The 19,273-nt window shown below is 46.5% G+C and overlaps 1 protein-coding gene across 4 annotated transcripts in view; it reads left to right on the forward strand.

Moving 5' to 3' along the window:
- Window positions 1-19,083, forward strand: part of cacna1fb (calcium channel, voltage-dependent, L type, alpha 1F subunit) — a 24,971-nt gene extending 5,888 nt beyond the window's left edge. For 3 of the 4 annotated variants that reach the window (XM_049755963.1, XM_049755964.2, XM_049755962.2), the window contains 48 exons: window positions 3,212-3,462; window positions 3,725-3,825; window positions 4,152-4,257; window positions 4,392-4,531; window positions 5,825-5,976; window positions 6,046-6,198; window positions 6,305-6,501; window positions 6,593-6,696; window positions 6,815-6,963; window positions 7,022-7,096; window positions 7,200-7,281; window positions 7,360-7,386; window positions 7,475-7,635; window positions 7,776-8,001; window positions 8,087-8,294; window positions 8,374-8,494; window positions 8,761-8,836; window positions 8,902-8,950; window positions 9,018-9,078; window positions 9,281-9,383; window positions 9,467-9,596; window positions 10,501-10,560; window positions 10,629-10,735; window positions 11,035-11,122; window positions 11,234-11,341; window positions 11,481-11,533; window positions 11,628-11,774; window positions 12,056-12,257; window positions 12,361-12,519; window positions 12,743-12,853; window positions 12,948-13,253; window positions 13,458-13,523; window positions 13,864-13,955; window positions 14,052-14,211; window positions 14,409-14,536; window positions 14,629-14,725; window positions 14,818-14,920; window positions 14,991-15,092; window positions 15,241-15,371; window positions 15,433-15,573; window positions 15,635-15,888; window positions 16,058-16,165; window positions 16,246-16,364; window positions 16,435-16,547; window positions 16,645-16,864; window positions 16,945-16,998; window positions 17,074-17,174; window positions 17,341-19,083. In XM_049755963.1, coding sequence (XP_049611920.1) covers window positions 3,212-3,462; window positions 3,725-3,825; window positions 4,152-4,257; window positions 4,392-4,531; window positions 5,825-5,976; window positions 6,046-6,198; window positions 6,305-6,501; window positions 6,593-6,696; window positions 6,815-6,963; window positions 7,022-7,096; window positions 7,200-7,281; window positions 7,360-7,386; window positions 7,475-7,635; window positions 7,776-8,001; window positions 8,087-8,294; window positions 8,374-8,494; window positions 8,761-8,836; window positions 8,902-8,950; window positions 9,018-9,078; window positions 9,281-9,383; window positions 9,467-9,596; window positions 10,501-10,560; window positions 10,629-10,735; window positions 11,035-11,122; window positions 11,234-11,341; window positions 11,481-11,533; window positions 11,628-11,774; window positions 12,056-12,257; window positions 12,361-12,519; window positions 12,743-12,853; window positions 12,948-13,253; window positions 13,458-13,523; window positions 13,864-13,955; window positions 14,052-14,211; window positions 14,409-14,536; window positions 14,629-14,725; window positions 14,818-14,920; window positions 14,991-15,092; window positions 15,241-15,371; window positions 15,433-15,573; window positions 15,635-15,888; window positions 16,058-16,165; window positions 16,246-16,364; window positions 16,435-16,547; window positions 16,645-16,864; window positions 16,945-16,998; window positions 17,074-17,174; window positions 17,341-17,604 — 6,266 coding nt within the window. In that variant the 3' untranslated portion in view covers window positions 17,605-19,083. The remainder of the gene's footprint in view (window positions 1-3,211; window positions 3,463-3,724; window positions 3,826-4,151; window positions 4,258-4,391; window positions 4,532-5,824; window positions 5,977-6,045; window positions 6,199-6,304; window positions 6,502-6,592; window positions 6,697-6,814; window positions 6,964-7,021; window positions 7,097-7,199; window positions 7,282-7,359; window positions 7,387-7,474; window positions 7,636-7,775; window positions 8,002-8,086; window positions 8,295-8,373; window positions 8,495-8,760; window positions 8,837-8,901; window positions 8,951-9,017; window positions 9,079-9,280; window positions 9,384-9,466; window positions 9,597-10,500; window positions 10,561-10,628; window positions 10,736-11,034; window positions 11,123-11,233; window positions 11,342-11,480; window positions 11,534-11,627; window positions 11,775-12,055; window positions 12,258-12,360; window positions 12,520-12,742; window positions 12,854-12,947; window positions 13,254-13,457; window positions 13,524-13,863; window positions 13,956-14,051; window positions 14,212-14,408; window positions 14,537-14,628; window positions 14,726-14,817; window positions 14,921-14,990; window positions 15,093-15,240; window positions 15,372-15,432; window positions 15,574-15,634; window positions 15,889-16,057; window positions 16,166-16,245; window positions 16,365-16,434; window positions 16,548-16,644; window positions 16,865-16,944; window positions 16,999-17,073; window positions 17,175-17,340) is intronic. The other variant, XM_049755965.2, reaches the window with a different exon arrangement.
- Window positions 19,084-19,273: the final 190 nt, after the last annotated feature.

Genomic DNA, 19,273 nt, shown 5'->3' on the forward strand with positions numbered 1-19,273 from the left:
CCAAAAACCTGCATGGCCGGCCGATTGGCCGCTCCAAATTGCCCGTAGGTGTGAGAGCGAATTATTGTTTGTCTGTGTGTGCCTTGTGATTGGCTAGCAACAAGTTCAGGGTGTCCCCCGCCTAGTGCCCAAAGACTGCTGGGATAGGCTCCAGCGCGCCCGCAAACCTAATGAGGATAAATGAATGAATATAACATCAGTATTCATTTTAGCTCCAACATTACCATCATTACTAATACCAGCATTACGGTCCAGTAATCCAGCCATTTTATTTGTTTACACTGCACTTTTTTCGAAGCTCATGATGTCCATGCTAATATCAGCATCCTGCTCGTTTACGTCGTCTTACTTACCAATGTCATTTATGTCCTTGATATCCCCACATGAACGTTGACCTCCGCATACCACAGCGAATATGCTTTAATCCTTCCATCCTGCAAGGATCAGACTTCCTGCGGAATTAAGATGGCGTCCGCCAGCATCCCGATAGCGTTGTCATGGAAATGAGCGCTAAATCGTCGGTTGCCATGGCGGTGAAGCTAATCCCTCCATCCTTTTGTTCCAGTGCCTTGTATTTGACTCAACTTACTGAAATCCTGTGAGCATAGTGGTAGTGTTCGGCCATGTCATGTCAGACCGCTACATTAATTGGCATGTATTCCAGTGGCTTGGTGGTGAAATGCTGCATCTACAAGTGGTAATGGAATGGAGCGCTTGCTTCATGTGTGGGGAAGATATGGTTCAATTAGTTTGTAATTTGTGCAAGGTAAGCAGAGCTGCATTTTTTGACGATGAAAGATTTGATTGGCAAGGCCAGTCCAGGATGTTACCCACCTCTCACTCCAAGTCAGCTAGGATAGGCTCCAGCTCACCCACGACCCTAGTGAGAACAATCGCAAATAGACAATGGATGGAAGAGACACATTATGCCTTTGTGAAGAAAACGAAAAGTGCAATGATGTTGACTAAATGACCTAATGACCTTCCCAGCTGGACCAGGCCGGAGGGCATACACATACTCACACAGACACACACACACGCAGAGAACAGAACAGCAGGAAGTAGCAGAAAAGCAGGAAGTTAACAAGGCGTATGAGGATTGTGTGCGAGTGATGCTCAGCTACACAGACACATACACACACTCTCTCATACACAAACACACACACACACACACACGCAAATGCACAGTTGGTGTTCCGACAGCACGACCCAATCCCACTGAAGTGGGCCTCGACTCAGCTGAAGGACTTCCTCCAAAAGTCTTACAGCCATTGAGGTCACACGAGTACACACACACACACACACACGCACGCACACACACATACACACACACACACTTGTACATGCATGCATGCATGCATGCACGCTCGCTCCTGTCAGGATGATCTTGGTTGTCTCGGGATAATTCGGGCATAATTAGGCGGATTCTCATGGGGCAATGCAGGGGCTCTGTGTGTTTCCGTGTGTGTGTGGTGGGGGGGTGTATCAGTGTGTGCAGCTCTACCAGCTACACACACACACACACACACACACACACACAAAGGCATACACAACACACACGCACACTCACACAACAAAACAACGTGAGCAACAGTCATGTGACCTGCACTGTCCTAACCTCGTCTCCTCAGCAGCCCGAGGACAAAATAATCATGTTAAGTTAGTGCAGCAGAAGCATCAGCGCCCCCTGCAGGCTCGCTTCACTCTTTACCCACTCATTTATTTGCTTCCTTTCCGTGACTATTATTCACCCATTATTATTCATCCTTCACATGATTATTCATCAATTCAACAGTGGTGGGGAGTAATTAAAGTACAAACTGCTTGGGTGCACTTAATCGACTTTTCAGATCCATACTTCTCTTTTCAGAGTACTGTCCATTTACTTATTACTTACTTTTTTCAATCACCGTGACAATATGAAACAAAAATAGCCTAAATATGAATTAGGGCGCATTAACGACTGCGTAGTCGATTTGGAGAAGAAAAATATTCTCCACTTATGGCCACTGATTTTGAAAGTTAAACAAAATATTAGTCCTATTTTCATCTTCTCAGTGCGCTCACTATGTACTAAATTATTAAAAGAGGAAAACTTTTTTGGTTTCGCCAAGTTCTCAAAACAAATCTGACTGACAGTATTTTTTTTTAGATTATACTATATATTTTTATTTTAGTACTAGTACTGTGAGTTTTTACTCTTTAAATAAAGCTGTTGAAGTTTAATTACAGTGCGTACTGAGCTCTGCAATGTAGTCATGCTAGCATGTTAGCGCATGGAGGCGCTTGCAGCAGTTTAGCACGCCATTTTGTCCAACTGTCTCAGTGAAATCTGTACGCCATGACCGCCGTGTGTGTGAGTGTGTGTGTTAAAGACTTATAAGCTTTGTGTCACAGCTGGACACAGCAAGGCATTGTGGGAAACAGGAAATCTAGGAAAATGACAATGCGAAGGTCGAGCGAGGCGGCAATAATCTTACTGAGATGTTCATAGTGATGTTCATAGTGTGTGTGTTACGGTGTTCGCGTGTTCGTGTGTATGTATGTGTGTGTTCATGGTCCTCAGGTAATAACGAGCAAACACATCACGGCCCATATCGCACACATACACGCGCACACACAGATCTAGGTCACAGCTGTTCACTACAATGTTGGTGTGTTTACGTCACCTTCATCTTCTCTATCATCATCATCACTCTTTTCAAATTTTCTGTCTGCTTATCCTCATTCTAGTCATGGGTGAGCTGAAGCCTATGCCAGCTGATTTATGGAAAGAGACTCGGTACATCCTGGACTGGCCCCCAGCTAATTGTAGGGTCACATATGCACGTATAGAAAACGGAGAAACTTCAAACATGCATGTTCTTGGAATGTGGGAGGATGCTGGGATACCTGGAGAAGACTCACATGAGCACAGGGAGAAAGAACATGCAAAACAAACTGGAAGAGAGCCATGACCAAACCTCAGAACAGTGAAGCAGATAAGCTAGCTAACCACCAGGGTCGTCATTTCAGAAGGGCAGATCAGAAAAACGCATTAAAACATGTTCAAATGGAATTGAGAGAAAACCGGTGAAAGGATGGCGAGAACATGTACTCTTATTTCAAGCGGCCTCATAACTGAGGGAAGTGCTACTGTGCTACCCCATGCTGATGAAGAAGATGATAATGGTGAAATTTTTCTAATAGCATTCCTCATGTCCATTCTCAGGCGCAGCACGTAACGGCTACGCCAACGCTGTGGATGGTGAAGATGGTGGCTGCGAGGGTGAGGAAGGTGGGGAGGAGGACGGAGGAGAAGGAGGAGGCGGAGGTGGGGGAGAGGAGAGAGACGGCGGGGACTGGGATGAGGAGCTGGAAGGGGACGACCAGGGAGTGAGAATGACTCGGACAGATACCCTCCACTCGACCACCAGTTCCACCGGAACGCAACGTAGGAGAGGACAACATGCAAAGAAACAGGTGAGCCAACATCTGAAGAAAGTTTTGCCAAATTTGACCCACAGTGTAATTATATTTGGCCCAGGAGGACAAATTGTGCAACAACTTTGTGTCAATACTACAATTGCAGATTGTCTTCATGTTTAAAAAATAGAGATGTTGGTAGTTTCTTTTTATTACCATTAATTTAAAAAAAAAAGAACAGTTTTTAATGGACTCTTGAGTTCAAAACTAGCGACAATACTAAGAAACCACATGGTTGATGATGTCACTTTTTGTCCAGGTCCAGGGAACCAATCAGGTCCAGCGAGCTCCCCGAGCGCTGTACTGCCTGAAGCTCAACAACCCAATCAGACGTGCTGCGCTGTCTATTGTTGAGTGGAAGTATCTTTTTTTTATTTTAGTTAGCTTAGTTATTATCATGCTAATGACATTACTTACTGGTATCACTGTTCAACCGGGATTTGGGTTAGCGCTAGGGTTGGGATTAGAGCTAGGGTTGGGGTTAGGGCTGGGGTTAGGGTTGGGGTCAGTGCTAGGTTTAGGTTTAGGGTTAGGGTTGGGGCTGGGGCTAGGGTTAGAGCTAGGGTTCGGGTTGGGGCAAGGGTTAGGGTTGGGGGTTAGGGTTAAAGACCTTGGTTTTTTTGTGTTTTTTTTTTTTATAAATTGTGAACATTTGTCCCTAGTTCAGTTTCCTTAGTGTCCCACAGGCCTTTTGACATCTTCATTCTGTTAGCCATCTTTGCTAATTGTGTCGCACTGGGTGTGTCCAAACCGTTTCCTGAGGATGACTCCAACTCCACCAACCATGACCTGGTGAGCTGATGTATCTCCCTGCATGAAGTTAATCTGTAAAATTATAAAATGCTTGGAAGATAAGACACTTAGATACAAAGTGAGGACATTTCAACACCTTGAGAACAATCATCGGTACATGTGTTCTTTTCTAGGAACAAGTGGAGTATGTCTTCCTCATCATCTTCACAGTGGAAACCTTCCTAAAGATCTTGGCTTACGGTTTGGTCATGCACCCAAGTTCTTACATCCGCAATGGCTGGAATCTTCTGGACTTTGTTATTGTCATCGTCGGGTAAGTTAAGCCTAGCTTTATCACATTATTATGATATAGTTTATAAGTTACGATATAGCTAGATATAGTTTATGATGAAGTTTAAATAGTACTTCTTATGTTGTTAATTATGCAGAGAGACGTTGTATCTTGTTTATGTATTAAATTAACATAATATCTTAACTATTAGGTGAATGAATAGTAGTTGCACTCCAGCAGTTATTCTTGTCATGTTATTGTTTAGCTGTCCCATTATTGTTAATGCTGTGTACTTTTTGCATTATTTTACTTATTTATTTTATTTGTTGGTGTTGTTTTTGTTGTTACATTGTTGTTACATTAGTTTTATTAGTTTATTATTATTCATAAATTATAATCTTAGCTAGCGAGTGAGTGGATTGAGTGTCAGCGGTTGCGGTGCAGCGGCGCGGCGCTAAAGTGTTTGAGGGTCGAGGCAAACGTGAGCTGACGTCCTCGTTTGTCGGGCGTCCCGAGTGGGCGCCTTGGGCGCTGCCACATTTGGTGTGATTCAGCGCCGTTGTTGAGAGCGTGTGTAACGCTTGGCTCGTCACGGCGAGCCGGCGGAGCCTCTCGCTGGTGCTCGCAACGTTTGGCCACCGTTGCCCGCGCTGAACGTCCTCGGGGTCGTGATGAAGACTGTCGTCATGGTGGCCGGAGGCCAAAAGCCCTCCGTCGACTCATTTATAGTTAGGTTGCCCCGCTTTCTGTCGATGACTCCTCAGCAAATCACTGCGCTCCTCCTGCCTAAAGACCGCCATTGTGCTGCATTTGCGTCTTCTTTAGTCTATTTTATGACTTTCCATGTTGTTTCGGCCACAGTTTAAAACTAGGTTACAAGACGAGAGCAACTCAGAAAGCAGTTCCATTTGAAATTACAGTGGATTTTTCCACAGTTGTTAATTGGATAATTGTAGTTACATGATTGATCCACATTTTAATGATATTGAAACTTCACACTTTTAATTTGTTACTTGTCACTTTTACATTGTGTTTATGATCTAATTGTTACATTGTTGTTTTATTGGTATATATCAAACTGATTTTCTATCGTGCCTATGTGTTAAGCTGTCACAATCATTTAGAATGAGTTGGACTTGTCCTCAGCTTGTTAAATATGAGCTTCGGGGTCCACTTCAGTTCTGTCCAGGTTAATTGAATGTGATCTATCCAAGTCCAAATGTAGCGTGGACCATCCATCCTTCACGCCACTGGAATCTTGTTTTCACACAGTGTTGGGCAATTGCGGCTCTGGTTGTTGTGGTCTGATGATGTCACTTCCCATCTCCGCAACAGGTTGTTCAGTGTCGTCTTGGAGACCATGACCCACAAGTCAGGGGAGCAGGCGAGTACGCACCACATGCCAGGCAAACCTGGAGGTCTGGATGTCAAAGCTCTGCGCGCCTTTCGGGTCTTGCGGCCCCTCAGGCTGGTTTCCGGTGTTCCGAGTAAGTGTGCAACGCTGGGGCTTGTGTCGGCAATATCCTTTGACCGTCGCTGATGCGCGTGTGTGACAGGTCTGCAGATTGTGCTGAACTCTATCATGAAGGCGATGGTTCCGCTGCTCCACATCGCTCTGCTGGTCCTTTTCGTCATCATCATCTATGCCATCATCGGCCTGGAGCTCTTCATCGGACGCATGCACAGAACTTGCTACTACATAGAAAGTGGTGTGCAGCACTTATATTTTAATCCTAATGTTCATTAAAAATTATTCATGACTGAAATGACCCCCTCCTGAGGACCGCTGCACGTAATGTCTTACTGTCCTCGCAGACACCTACGTGGAGGACGACCCTGTGCCGTGCGCCTTCGCGGGTCACGGCCGCCAGTGCACGGTGAACGGCACTGAGTGTCGCGGCCGTTGGGACGGGCCCAATGGCGGCATCACCAATTTCGACAACTTCTTCTTCGCCATGTTGACGGTGTTCCAGTGCATCACCATGGAGGGCTGGACCGACGTCCTCTACTGGGTCAGACCCAATCAACCAATACGCTCTACGAAGGGTCATCAGGGGCAGAAGTCAAGATTACCTCTCATGACCACACTGCTCATGTGCGCAGATGAACGACGCTATCGGTTTTGAGCTCCCGTGGGTCTACTTCGTCAGTCTGGTCATCTTTGGTTCCTTCTTCGTTCTCAACCTGGTTCTTGGTGTCCTCAGTGGGTCAGTAAACTTTTGAAAGAGCTCAAACTTAATACATCACGCGTTTTACCTGCCAATGTCATGCGTGGTCCGCAGCGAGTATTGTCAAACCTTGAGTGTTGTGGTGTCCACATCTCAGAGAGTTCAGCAAAGAGAGGGAGAAGGCGAAGGCTCGTGGCGATTTCCAGAAGCTCCGTGAGAAGCAGCAGATGGAAGAGGACCTGTGCGGATACATGGATTGGATCACTCAGGCTGAGGACATGGACGAATATGAGGATGGAAACTCACGTGAGTGTGTGTTTGTGTGTGTGTGTTTGCATATGAGGTAATAATGTGTGTATTTTAGGTCCATCACTGGGTGATTTATCAGACAAGAAGAGAGGGAAGTTTGGATGGTTCAGTCACTCTAATGAAACACATGGTGAGACACAAACAATGGTCAATCAAGAATTCGTATCAGCAAATTTGCTGAACTTCACAACTGATGTCAACAGTCGCATGAGTTTGTCTTGTCTTCCACTCAGCAAGTCTTCCCGCCAGCGAAACAGCTTCTGAGAACACGGAAAACATTGATGAAGAACATACTGACTGCTGCCAGGCCTGCAGGTAACCAACATAATCAAAGCACGCAGGAGCTAGTCGGCCGCTTAGCTTAGCACTTACCTTCCCTTTGTTTTGTTTCAGTGCTCGAATGATGAAGATCGGCTGCTGGTGAGTTAAAAAAGAACAAGAAATGTTTATGATAGAGTCTCGGCAGACTGACAGGAAGTGACCTCACAGTGATGTATTGTGGATCCAGTCGGACGTTGCGACGCTGGAACCGTGTGTGTCGCAGGAACTGTCGTACCGCCGTCAAATCGGTGACGTTCTATTGGGTGGTCCTGCTGCTCGTCTTCCTCAACACTTCGCTCAGCGCCTCAGAGCACTACAACCAACCTGATTGGCTGACGCAGGTGCAGGGTACGGCCGCCGCCCTCGCCTCTTGAAATGTTGCGATGGAGTTCATGAGCCGGCACGCAATTTGGCGTGCTACTCTTTATGTGTTACCATGTCTGTGTTACCATGTAGTATGTTTTACTTTTTGCCATTGTGGAGGGCAGATATCGCCAACAAGGTACTGCTGTCACTGTTCACGGTGGAGATGCTGCTGAAGATGTACAGCCTGGGCCTGGCGCATTACTTCGTGGCGTTCTTCAACCGCTTTGACTGCTTCGTGGTGTGCGGCGGCATCATGGAAACCATTCTGGTGGAGCTGGATATCATGCCACCGTTGGGAATCTCTGTGCTGCGTTGTGTCCGCCTGCTGCGTATCTTCAAGGTCACACGGTGAGGAGACAATGCATGATGAAACTTCATTTTTGTCCTACTTTTGTACCTCCCACCACTGCTGAACATAATCTCCTCTGCACAGCCATTGGACAGCTCTGTCCAACCTGGTAGCGTCTCTGCTCAACTCCATGAAGTCCATCGCCTCGCTATTGCTGCTTCTTTTCCTCTTCCTCATCATCTTCGCCCTGCTGGGCATGCAGCTCTTTGGTGGAAAGTTCAATTTTGACGAGACCCAGACCAAGCGCAGCACCTTTGACGCCTTCCCGCAGGCGCTGCTCACCTGCTTTCAGGTAAGCAATCGCCACGTTTTTCTTCCGCCACATTGTTGTGCGTGTAACTGACTCAAGATAATCTGACGGCACGTTACAGATCCTGACCGGCGAGGACTGGAACGTGGTGATGTACGACGGCATCATGGCGTACGGCGGCCCCGTCTTTCCTGGGATGATTGTCTGCATCTACTTTGTTATTCTCTTCATTTGCGGAAACTGTATCCTTTGCCGCGTCTGTGTTCAATCAAAATGGACAATAACCCTGAGGAACTCCACAGTAGCATTAGAAAAGGAGCATTGAGCTCCAGGGTTCTTGTATTTTTATTTCATTCTACTCAATAAAATGTTAAAGAATATTAAAATGCATGTACATTTTCATAGGAAAGGTATTTCCTCGAGTCAGTGGAGAAATGGTCGGAACTGGACTACATTTGCTTAAATAAGAGCCAGAAAAAAAACCTGTAATGTTCTTAACACGCCTCAGACATCCTGCTCAACGTCTTCTTGGCCATTGCTGTGGACAATTTGGCCGGAGGGGATGGAGACGACAAGGCAAAAGAGTAAGTGGCGGCAGGAATGATCAGCTGCAAGTGAGGCTGACGCTCTGTTGCTTGTCTTCATGTAGGAAGAAGACGGAGGAAGCCGAGGAAGAGGTGGAGGAGAAGGAAGTGAAGGTGCTGATGATAATGATGACTGATTTCATGTGGCTCCTTTAGTCACTTTTTAACCTCGTGCCCGCAGGTGGACATTGATGAAGACACCGAGTACGAGGAAGAGGAGGAGATTCCGGAAGGCGAAGATGGTGAGATGATGTGCAACCATGTGTGACCATATGCGTGTGATCATGTGCATGTATGTGTTACCATATGCAAATGAGTACAAAGAAGAGTATCCAGGAGGAAAAGCTGGTGAGATGATGTCATACAATATGCTGAGGTGATGACATCATCTGATTTTCATGACATTCTGAAGAAACTCTTGTTTTGTTTGTGGCCTTCCATTAGACGGCGGTGTGCAGCTCAAAATGGCTGACCTGGCCCCACCCAAGGAAAAGATTCTTCCCATCCCAGACGGCAGTGCGTTCTTCTGCCTGAGCAAGACCAACCCGTGAGTTTGGCTTCCTGCTCGTCACATATTGGCTTTGATGACGTGCCGTGATGAGCGCATGTTTTCCGTATGTGTATCTCCAGCATCCGAGTGGCGTGTCACACTCTAATCCACCACCACATCTTCACCAACCTCATCCTGGTCTTCATCATCCTCAGCTCATGCTCACTGGCCGCTGAGGATCCCATCAGAGCGCACTCCTTCCGCAACAACGTAAGTACGGCCAAACACGAGTGTATTGTGGGATTCAAAAAAGTCAACAGAGATGGCGATCAGCGGCAGGAGCCGTGGAGATCTCCACGGCAGAGGATTGAGCGGATTATTTCGGAAATGGGTCAGCGGCTGACGGAAACATCACCAGTCTAAACGTGCACGCAGCAGCAGCAGCTGCGGTCACGCAACGAGCTCGCCAATTGCACAGATGTTAGCTTTGTGTGTGCGCGTGTGTGCCTGCTCTTAAGGCTGGTTCATATGCAGAATCGACTTCGCAAACTACGTTCCACTCAAGTCAAACACATTACTTCCCCCCCAGGAGTTTACCGCGGATAATTAGACAGCTCAGAGTGCTCATGTGACTTACGACTGGAGCACATCTGTGCACTCCAGAATATCTTCTCTATCACCCCATTGTCAAACAACGAACATCATCAATTAAGGACTTATCATCAGCTCGTTCCCACAGTCAAATTTTCTTGACTATCTCGAGCAACATATAGTAGCAGCTTCAGACTCTCACCCACTTTTTTCCCATAACCCACTTTCTCTTCCATTCAATCACAGAGCTTATATATAGACATTCATTTACACCCCATAGACAATTTAGAGTCTTCAATTAACCGAACGTGCATGTTTTTAGAATGTGGAGCAGGGAAAGCCACAATACTCAGAGGAAACCATCCATCCCTCCACTCTTCCATCCATCCATCCATCCATCCATCCATCCATCCATCCATCCATCCATCCATCCATCCATCCATCCATCCATCCATCCATCCATCCATCCATCCATCCATCCATCCATCCATCCATCCATCCATCCATCCATCCATCCATAAGTGATCAATTTGAAATTGTGTTTTATACCTGATTTAAGAGTGGGCACGACATGTGTGTTTAGGTTCTGGGTTATGCCGACTACGCCTTCACCTCCATCTTCACAGTGGAAATCTTATTCAAGGTAAAGAGAGCGTGATAACGCACACAGGTTTGTTTGTACCGCACGCTCACTTCCTGTCTTGGCGCCAGATGACAGTCCACGGAGCGTTCCTGCACCAGGGCTCCTTCTGCAGGAACTGGTTCAACTTGCTGGATCTCCTCGTCGTCAGCGTTTCACTCGTCTCCTTCTTTTTGCAGTCAGTATTTACTCTCTTTTGTCGATGAGCTGCACAGTGAACCTTTGCTGATTCGTAAATCGCCATTTGCGTGAATTTCTATGGAATTGTTATTCGCTGAAAACTCGTTGTGTATTTTTATCCTCTTTCTGTAATAGCCTAAAATGACACTTGACTGGGGAGTTAGGGGAGTTTTTAGCAAATGATGTAGGATAGGTTCCCCCACAAAAAATATTACATAAGAGAATGCTAAACATGTCGGAACATGTTTAATACATACGGAGCTAAGCGAGTCAGCCTGTTTGTGTTCATACGTGCAGTTCCAGTGCAATCTCAGTGGTCAAGATCCTGAGGGTCCTCCGTGTGCTCAGACCTCTGAGGGCCATCAACAGAGCCAAAGGCCTCAAGGTAAGCAAACTGGGATATAGGTCAAGATGGCCTCCATGCATTTTTCAGATATTCCGTGTGATGAGGCTTTATGTATATACGTGTGTGTGCGTGTGTGTGTGTGTATCACAGCACGTGGTCCAGTGTGTTTTTGTAGCTATCAGGACCATCGGAAATATCATGATCGTCACAACGTTGCTCCAGTTCATGTTTGCATGTATCGGAGTACAACTGTTCAAGGTGAGGGAAACCTTGGCACAAATAACACCACTCTTAAGTGCATTCCAACTGTAAACTCCTGTGATACTAACCCTCAACTGTCTGTACAGTATATTAATATGTGTGTAAGTGGTCAAAAATTGTGTTGTTGTGTCATCAGGGTAAATTCTATCGTTGTACCGATGAGGCCAAGCACACTCCTGAACAGTGCAAGTATGTCAAACGTTCATGTCTTTTTTCAAACCACAATGACATCATGTTTACCTGTATAGAATGTGTGTGTGCGTGTGCGTGTGTGTGCACGCAGAGGGACGTTTGTGGTGTACAAAGATGGAGATGTAAACCATCCAATGGTGCGAGAAAGAATTTGGCACAACAGTGACTTCAATTTTGATAATGTGCTCATGGGAATGATGGCACTCTTCACTGTGTCCACGTTTGAGGGCTGGCCCGCGTAAGTAGTTTCTCATTATGTGTGTGTCTGAGTGTGTGTGTGCACGCGCTTTTGCATTGTGTGTGCTTTTAAATATGTATGTTAGGGTTTGCGTGTCCTTGTGAGTGTATTTAGCATACATGTGATAGAGGTTGTGTGCGGGTGTTTATGCTTGTGTGTGTTATTGTTATTGTGTGTGTGTGATAGTCTTGTGTGCGTTAATATTTGTGTTAGTGTGTGTGTGTTAGCGTGTGTGCAGTAGCTTTTTGATGACTCATTGAGGCTCCTCCACCCCTCCCCAGTCTGCTATACAAAGCCATCGACGCCAACGGGGAGAACTCGGGTCCCATCTACAACTACCGTGTGGAAATTTCCATCTTCTTTATCGTCTACATCATCATCATCGCCTTCTTCATGATGAACATCTTCGTGGGTTTTGTTATCATCACATTCAGGGAGCAGGGCGAGCAGGAGTATAAAAACTGTGAACTGGACAAGAACCAGGTGACCCAAAACCGCTGCCCCCATCCAGCCCCCCACAAAAGGCTTACACACTTGTGTGCACGTGTGCTCGAGTCCTCCATTGAAGTTGTATCTCGTCCCACAGCGCCAATGCGTCGAGTACGCTCTGAAGGCTCAGCCCCTTAAGCTCTACATCCCCAAGAACCCAGTCCAGTACAAGTTCTGGTCCATCATCAACTCCACGGCCTTCGAGTACGTCATGTTTGTGCTCATCCTGCTCAACACCGTCACGCTCGCCATCCAGGTAAACACCTGTGGTTGGAACTGAGGGGCGGTGGGACTGAAGCGGGGGGCCCAGACAAACACGCCTGGGTGAAGATAAGGCAAAATGGGACTGAGCAGGTAAGATGAGGAAAGATGGGACAGGCCAGTTTAACTAAGGCTGGAGTCCAGTTAAGGTAGACTGAGGGAAGGTGGGACCATCCATAGGTGGGATTGTGTCTGACTATTGTAATTGTTGTGTTTAGCACTACGAGCAGTCCAAGACCTTCAGCCACATCATGGACATCCTCAACATGGTCTTCACTGGACTCTTCACTGTTGAAATGCTGCTCAAACTATTAGCCCTCAGACTTAGGGTGAGATGTCTTTTTCATGGGATGTGTTTCCATAGCAACAGCACTCACCTGTGTCTATTTGTTTGCGTGTGCCTGTGTGCGTTTGCACGTGCAGCATTACTTTGTGGATGCATGGAATTCCTTCGACGCTCTCATCGTGGTTGGCAGCGTGGTGGACATTGTGGTGACAGAGTTCAGCGTACGTAACCAACCAGCAAAAACAAGTATGTGTGTGTTTGTACAGCTAATGGAGTGTCCCTCACCGGTGTGTGTGTTTTTGTGTTTGTATCAGAGCGGAGAGGACAGCTCTCGAGTGTCTATCACGTTCTTCCGCCTCTTCCGAGTGATGCGATTGGTCAAGCTGTTAAGCAAAGGGGAGGGCATCCGCACCTTGCTGTGGACCTTCATCAAGTCGTTGCAGGTGTGGTTGTTATTACAAGTGTATTATTGCATCATTACACAGTAGCTACGCAGTACTTTTTAACACAATTAAATGATTACATGATCTTTCAATACGATCTTGTAACCAATCACCACTACTTGGTCAAACAGGTTATTACACCAATAGAAGCTGCTTTTTGAACACGTCCATTTAAGTTGTTTTTCTACTCTCGTGTCTTCTCAGGCGCTGCCGTATGTTGCCTTGCTCATTGCCATGATTTTCTTCATTTACGCCGTCATCGGCATGCAGGTGAGAGTGCGCAGAGAATGTCGCTAACAGGTTACCTCAAGTCTATCCATTTTCTCGAGAAGTTTATTATGCTGCTTTTGACACTTAACCACAGTCTCAGACCATTACTAGAATGTTGGCTAAATGAATGCCATCTAATAATCAAAAGGTGGCTAACGCTAGCCACTCTTGCTGATATGACATCAAATGAATACGGCTTAGCATCAATACAGTAGTCATTTTTCAACACCCAGATTTTGTTATGCTCTCCAGAAATAAAATGACAAAGTGATACATTCAAAGGCAATGGTTCACTGTATAATGTAATAAAGGAGATCAAATATGTCATGTTGTACACCAGACGTTTGGAAAGATTGCCATGCAGGATCACACACAGATCAACAGGAACAACAACTTCCAGACTTTTCCTCAGGCTGTCCTCCTCCTCTTCAGGTCGGGTGTTTATCATCATTTCTTACTCAGCATCTTGATTGTATATTATATTATAATGTGGGTGTGGGTGTGTGGGTGTGCGTGTGTGTTTTGCAGGTGTGCGACGGGCGAGGCATGGCAGGAGATCATGCTGGCCAGTCTTCCTGGGAAACGCTGCGATCCTGAGTCCGACTGTGAGCCGGGAGAAGAGTTCAGTTGTGGGAGCAACTTTGCCATTGTTTACTTCATCAGCTTCTTCATGCTGTGCGCTTTCCTGGTGCGTACACGCACGCACACACACACACACACACACACACACACACACACACGCTAACTATACACTAACCCTAAACCTTAACCCTCAACCCTACCTGACACTAACCCTTAAACCTAACACCCTAACCACCTAACCACCTAACCATCTAACCCTTAACCCCCACCCCTAAACATGCACATGTGTGTGTGCATCTACAGATCATCAACTTGTTTGTGGCTGTCATCATGGACAACTTTGACTACCTAACCCGTGATTGGTCTATCCTGGGCCCACATCACCTGGATGAGTTCAAAAGGATCTGGTCAGAATACGATCCAGAGGCCAAGTACGATCATTAGGAGTCTTAAATGTATTCATAGAAATAATGAAGCAAAATTGTAGCTTTTAGGACTCCATATCTGTGGCGATGTCTTTTAGGGGTCGCATTAAACATTTGGATGTTGTGGCTCTACTTCGGAGGATACAACCTCCTCTCGGCTTTGGAAAACTGTGTCCTCACAGAGTCGCCTGTAAGGTAATTAAATCCAACATATAACTTTCATCTCTTATAAGGTAGAACGTCTAAGGCTGAAGAGAAACCTCACTGTTGATGTTGCTATTTGTTAGCGTCTGGTGGCTATGAACATGCCTCTAAACGCAGATGGCATGGTGACCTTCAACGCCACCCTCTTCGCGCTGGTCCGCACGGCACTAAAGATCAAGACAGAAGGTAAAACCGCAGGAAATAAACGTAATGCTCACGGCCGCCTGTTGATGAGCTCTGTTTGTGCTGTTGCTAGGCAACCCAGACCAGGAGAATGAGGAGCTGAGGGGGATCATTAAGAAGATCTGGAAGAGAATGAAACCAAAACTCCTGGATGAAGTCATTCCACCGCATGAAGGTAGAAATCGTATCATTAGTGAACTGTATCACTAGTCAGCGCGCGAGTTACTTTAAGGTCAGCTCTGAAGTCAGAACGGAAATGCTAACCATGGACCAGCGCCTCAGTTCTCTACCCATCTCTGTCTCTCTGGGGTTTCCTGCTGCAGAGGAAGAAGTGACAGTTGGGAAGTTCTACGCCACATTCCTGATCCAAGATTACTTCCGCAAGTTCCGGAAGAGAAAGGAACGAGGGGGTCTAAGTGTGGAGACTGATGCCACCAACCCTTCAGCTGTACAGGTCTGTCAATCATACGGTCATCAATCGAACATCAGGGGCTTATTGACGTTTGCCTTTGCAGCTGTGTAAAGCGGGTCTGAAGACTCTGCAGGATCTCGGTCCAGAGATGCGTATGGCCCTCGATGAAGACCTGGATGAGGAAGAGGAGGAGGAGGAAGAAGAAGAAGAAGAGGAGGAGGAGACCATGAGGGATGAGGAAGAGGTGGGTCTTCGTCTTTAACCTCACACACATGGACACACTAACTTTCTTCTCACTTCTGCAGATGGACACAGTGGGTCCACACAAAGACCGACGAGGATCCGGAAGAGTCATAGGTGACAGCGGCGTGGTAAACGGCGGTTTGATCCATCGGGTCGGTTCTCTCGGCAAGATGTCTAACGGCGGCGATTATGACACTCGCATCTCACGGCGAGACAATCTGAGGTCATCTCTCAACCATCACCAACGCCGACCCTCAGTCAGGAATGGCCTTGTAGACCACACACACAAGAGGCCGTCACATTACAAACACGGAAGGTAGGAAACTACGGATAGCTGTCAAAACTACAAATATGGAAGTAAGGCCGTGGCAAAAAATGGAAGTAATGATAACCTGCAAACATGGGGGTTATGCTAATAAAGTACAAATATAAAGTCACGGGTAAGCGCCTCCAAATATGGAAATGGAACATGCTTTGATTGACAGGAGGGATTTGAGGGAAAAACACTGGAGAAATGGAGACATGGACATGTATAGAGAGTCACGTTACTACACAAGAGAAGACGACGCAGACAGCGTCGCATCCACAGAAAGGTATGTGCACGCGCACACACACACGCACACACACACACACACACACACACACTTTTTCTATGTGTGCGTCGTGTTTCTAGATATTACCCTGATGATCCTATGCACCATGATGGCCACGCCCCCTATAGTCACTATGGTAACGGCTACACCGAGGCAAGGAGGACAACACGGCGGCGTCTTCTTCCGGCCACACCCACAGGTGAAATGCAACCAGTTACAACATCTGTCTGACATCATCAAAGGTGGCTGACAGCAAATTTGGCTGCCAGGTCGAAAGCCGTCGTTCAACATTCAGTGTCTGAGACGTCAGGGCAGCAGCGACGACTTGCCCATGCCCGGAACGTACCACCCTAATTCTCCTCCACGCCGTTCCCGTACTCAGGTACACACACGTACACTAACACACACTCACACTAGGATACTAACACGCACACTAATACACTTGCACACATTTAACACCAGTTCCTTTCTCGTTGTAGACGTACAGCAGTTACGACTGTCCTCCGTCGTCCGGTCACTCCTCAGTGACGTCCTCCACATCCTGGGCCAATCCGTGTCCTCGTCGCGGTCGCCTCCTGTATGCTCCTCTCATTCTGGTGGAGGAGGAGGGCAGCCCGTCGTGGGGGCGAGCCGGAGGAGGAGAACAAGGAGGAGGAACAGGAGGCGGCTGCCAGGAAAAGCTGGCGGGAGTTGGAAGAGGTGAGCCGCGTTTGCTCAGCTCAGTGCCAACCAACTGCTAGTCACCAGTCGCTCATCTGCTGTTGCATTTCCACCTGCAGGAGTTAACGTGACGGGAGCGGCGCCAAGTCCCGCCTGGTATGGCAGCCCGGGAGGTGAGCCGAGATGTCCGAAACGAAACGAGTGTCATGTAGCCAATTAGTGTCTGACCTCTTACATTTCTTCCGTAGCCCCGCCTCCTTACAGAGCCTACACCACCCTCAGAGTTCCTTCGCAGCTTGGGGCTCCGTTTGGCGAGAAACGAGGCTCGGCTGACAGCCTGGTGGAGGCGGTGAGACCAAAGGCCATCAGACATGACTAACTGATAAATAAGTTGGCATGACTGATCAAAAGTTGATCAAACCTGACTAAGCTGAACAGACAATAGTAGTCAATAGTTGATTACACCTTACTAGTTGCTGCAATGTCAAAGGTTTGATTAATTTTTACCTCTGCAGGTTCTCATCTCTGAAGGTCTTGGCCTTTACGCACGTGATCCTAAATTTGTGGCGTTTGCTAAACGGGAGATTGCGGATGCATGTCACATGACCGTGGACGAGATGGAATCGGCTGCCAGCGACCTGCTGGGATCCGCGAGCCACGACTTCCTCAACACCACCAGTGGAGATCCCGCTGCACTCTACAGCGACGAGGAGCCCATCAGGATGAGCCGAGAAGAGGAAGAGCTGGCCGACGAGATGAGCTGTGTGACGTCATTTTGATGGACAGATGCTCACGGCAAATCAGAGACCAGGAAGGTGGGTCGTCAGCAAATTCTCGCAGGAAGTAAAAACTCATTCGAGGAAGTAGCAGAGGAAGGAAGATGGCCACAATGTGCATGTGCGTGGCGGCCTAAAGTCGCACATCAGACGCGACCTTGCCAAGTGGGCGGTGCAGACGAACCTCCGCGTGTTTACAAACAACAACTGCAGAAGAAAAACTCACAGTTGGGTGCTATCTGTTAGCATTGTCCAGCTAGCTGTACAGTTCAACACATTGACTTATTTCTCCTCATTTTGATACTTTGGACATTTTAAATGTCTCCCAACAAACACGACATTCTTGCTATTATTTAATTTGAGCCGGTTTAGCACAAACATTATTGTCTCTTTTGGACATTATGATGCCGTATTAGCCTAGCCTTAGCACAAGCTCACTGCTAACTGCAAAGGGACGACCAACCGGATTTCTAGCCGACCTTCACTGTGCGATCAGAAAGAGAGCTGCCATTTTGCATGAGGGACAATGGTTTCAAGTTCAACAATGACGGCGTGCAAAACGTTACGTTTTAACTAAGGCATGTTTAATTATTCATTTGTGGAGAACATAGCAATAAAAGAAAACTTTGCTAATTTTTCAAGCGCTCCTCGTTGCTATATCTGAAAGCTGTGACGCGTCTGATGGATGTGCTACTCTTGACTAATCAGAGAGACTTATACAGCGTACAGACATGACTAATTGAAATAAACTGGTCAGGCATGATAAATCAAAATGAGTTGATGAGCCATAAACAAAAGAAATAAGTTGAGTGAGCAAGCCTAATTGACAAAAGGTAATCCAGACACAACTAATTGAAATAAATTGATTGGCCGAAGAACATGTTGACTGGGAGGAAGTTGTTTCGACTAATCGAAATAAGTTGATCAGGCATGACTTATGGGAAAAAAATGTAATCAATCATCACTAATATGTGACTACTAAGTGACCAAGTGACAAATATGATTCTGACATGACTTTTCAAAATGACTTAATCAGTAACAAATAGGTAATCAGGCATGACTAATCAAAGGGTTAAGACTAATAGTAAAAGGTGTGCTAACTAGATTCACTGGGAGAGTACATAGCAACAAAAAGCTTTTTTGCACTTTTTTCTAGCTGTCTGTATACTGTCCAATGGATGAGCTACTTCTCATTAGGGGGTAGCCAACATGTGGAAGCTATGGCGTACCCGTGAGGATACCATTGCTTAAATTTTATATCGTTTTTGCAACTACCGGAAGGTGTTTTTTGTTTTGGATCTCATTTTTGTTGACAAATTTGATTGGTTTTCTAAACTGATGCTGACCATCAGCAGCTCTTGTATCTTCTCGTGTTCTTCCTGACTGTCGACCGAAGGGCTCACTTACGGAATTCCCTCCAAATTTCAGTCACGTCATCAAGTCAACCGTGCGTACCTCAAATAAAAAACACCTGAAAACACATTTGTGCTCTCATCATTCAACACTGTCCAAAAGCACAGTCAGTATTGACTGAACACTTTACTGACCCGGGTACCGATCATTTTTCAAAAAGATAACTTGAGCGGAATCATTGTCACTTTCTTTGGTGTATAACAAAAATGGTCCAAATAGAACATTGTTGCTGTGTTTCTACAGTACATACATATTTTGA

Source organism: Syngnathus scovelli, chromosome 2 (assembly GCF_024217435.2).
Source record: "Syngnathus scovelli strain Florida chromosome 2, RoL_Ssco_1.2, whole genome shotgun sequence".
In the NCBI taxonomy this organism is placed as follows: Eukaryota; Metazoa; Chordata; class Actinopteri; order Syngnathiformes; family Syngnathidae; genus Syngnathus; species Syngnathus scovelli.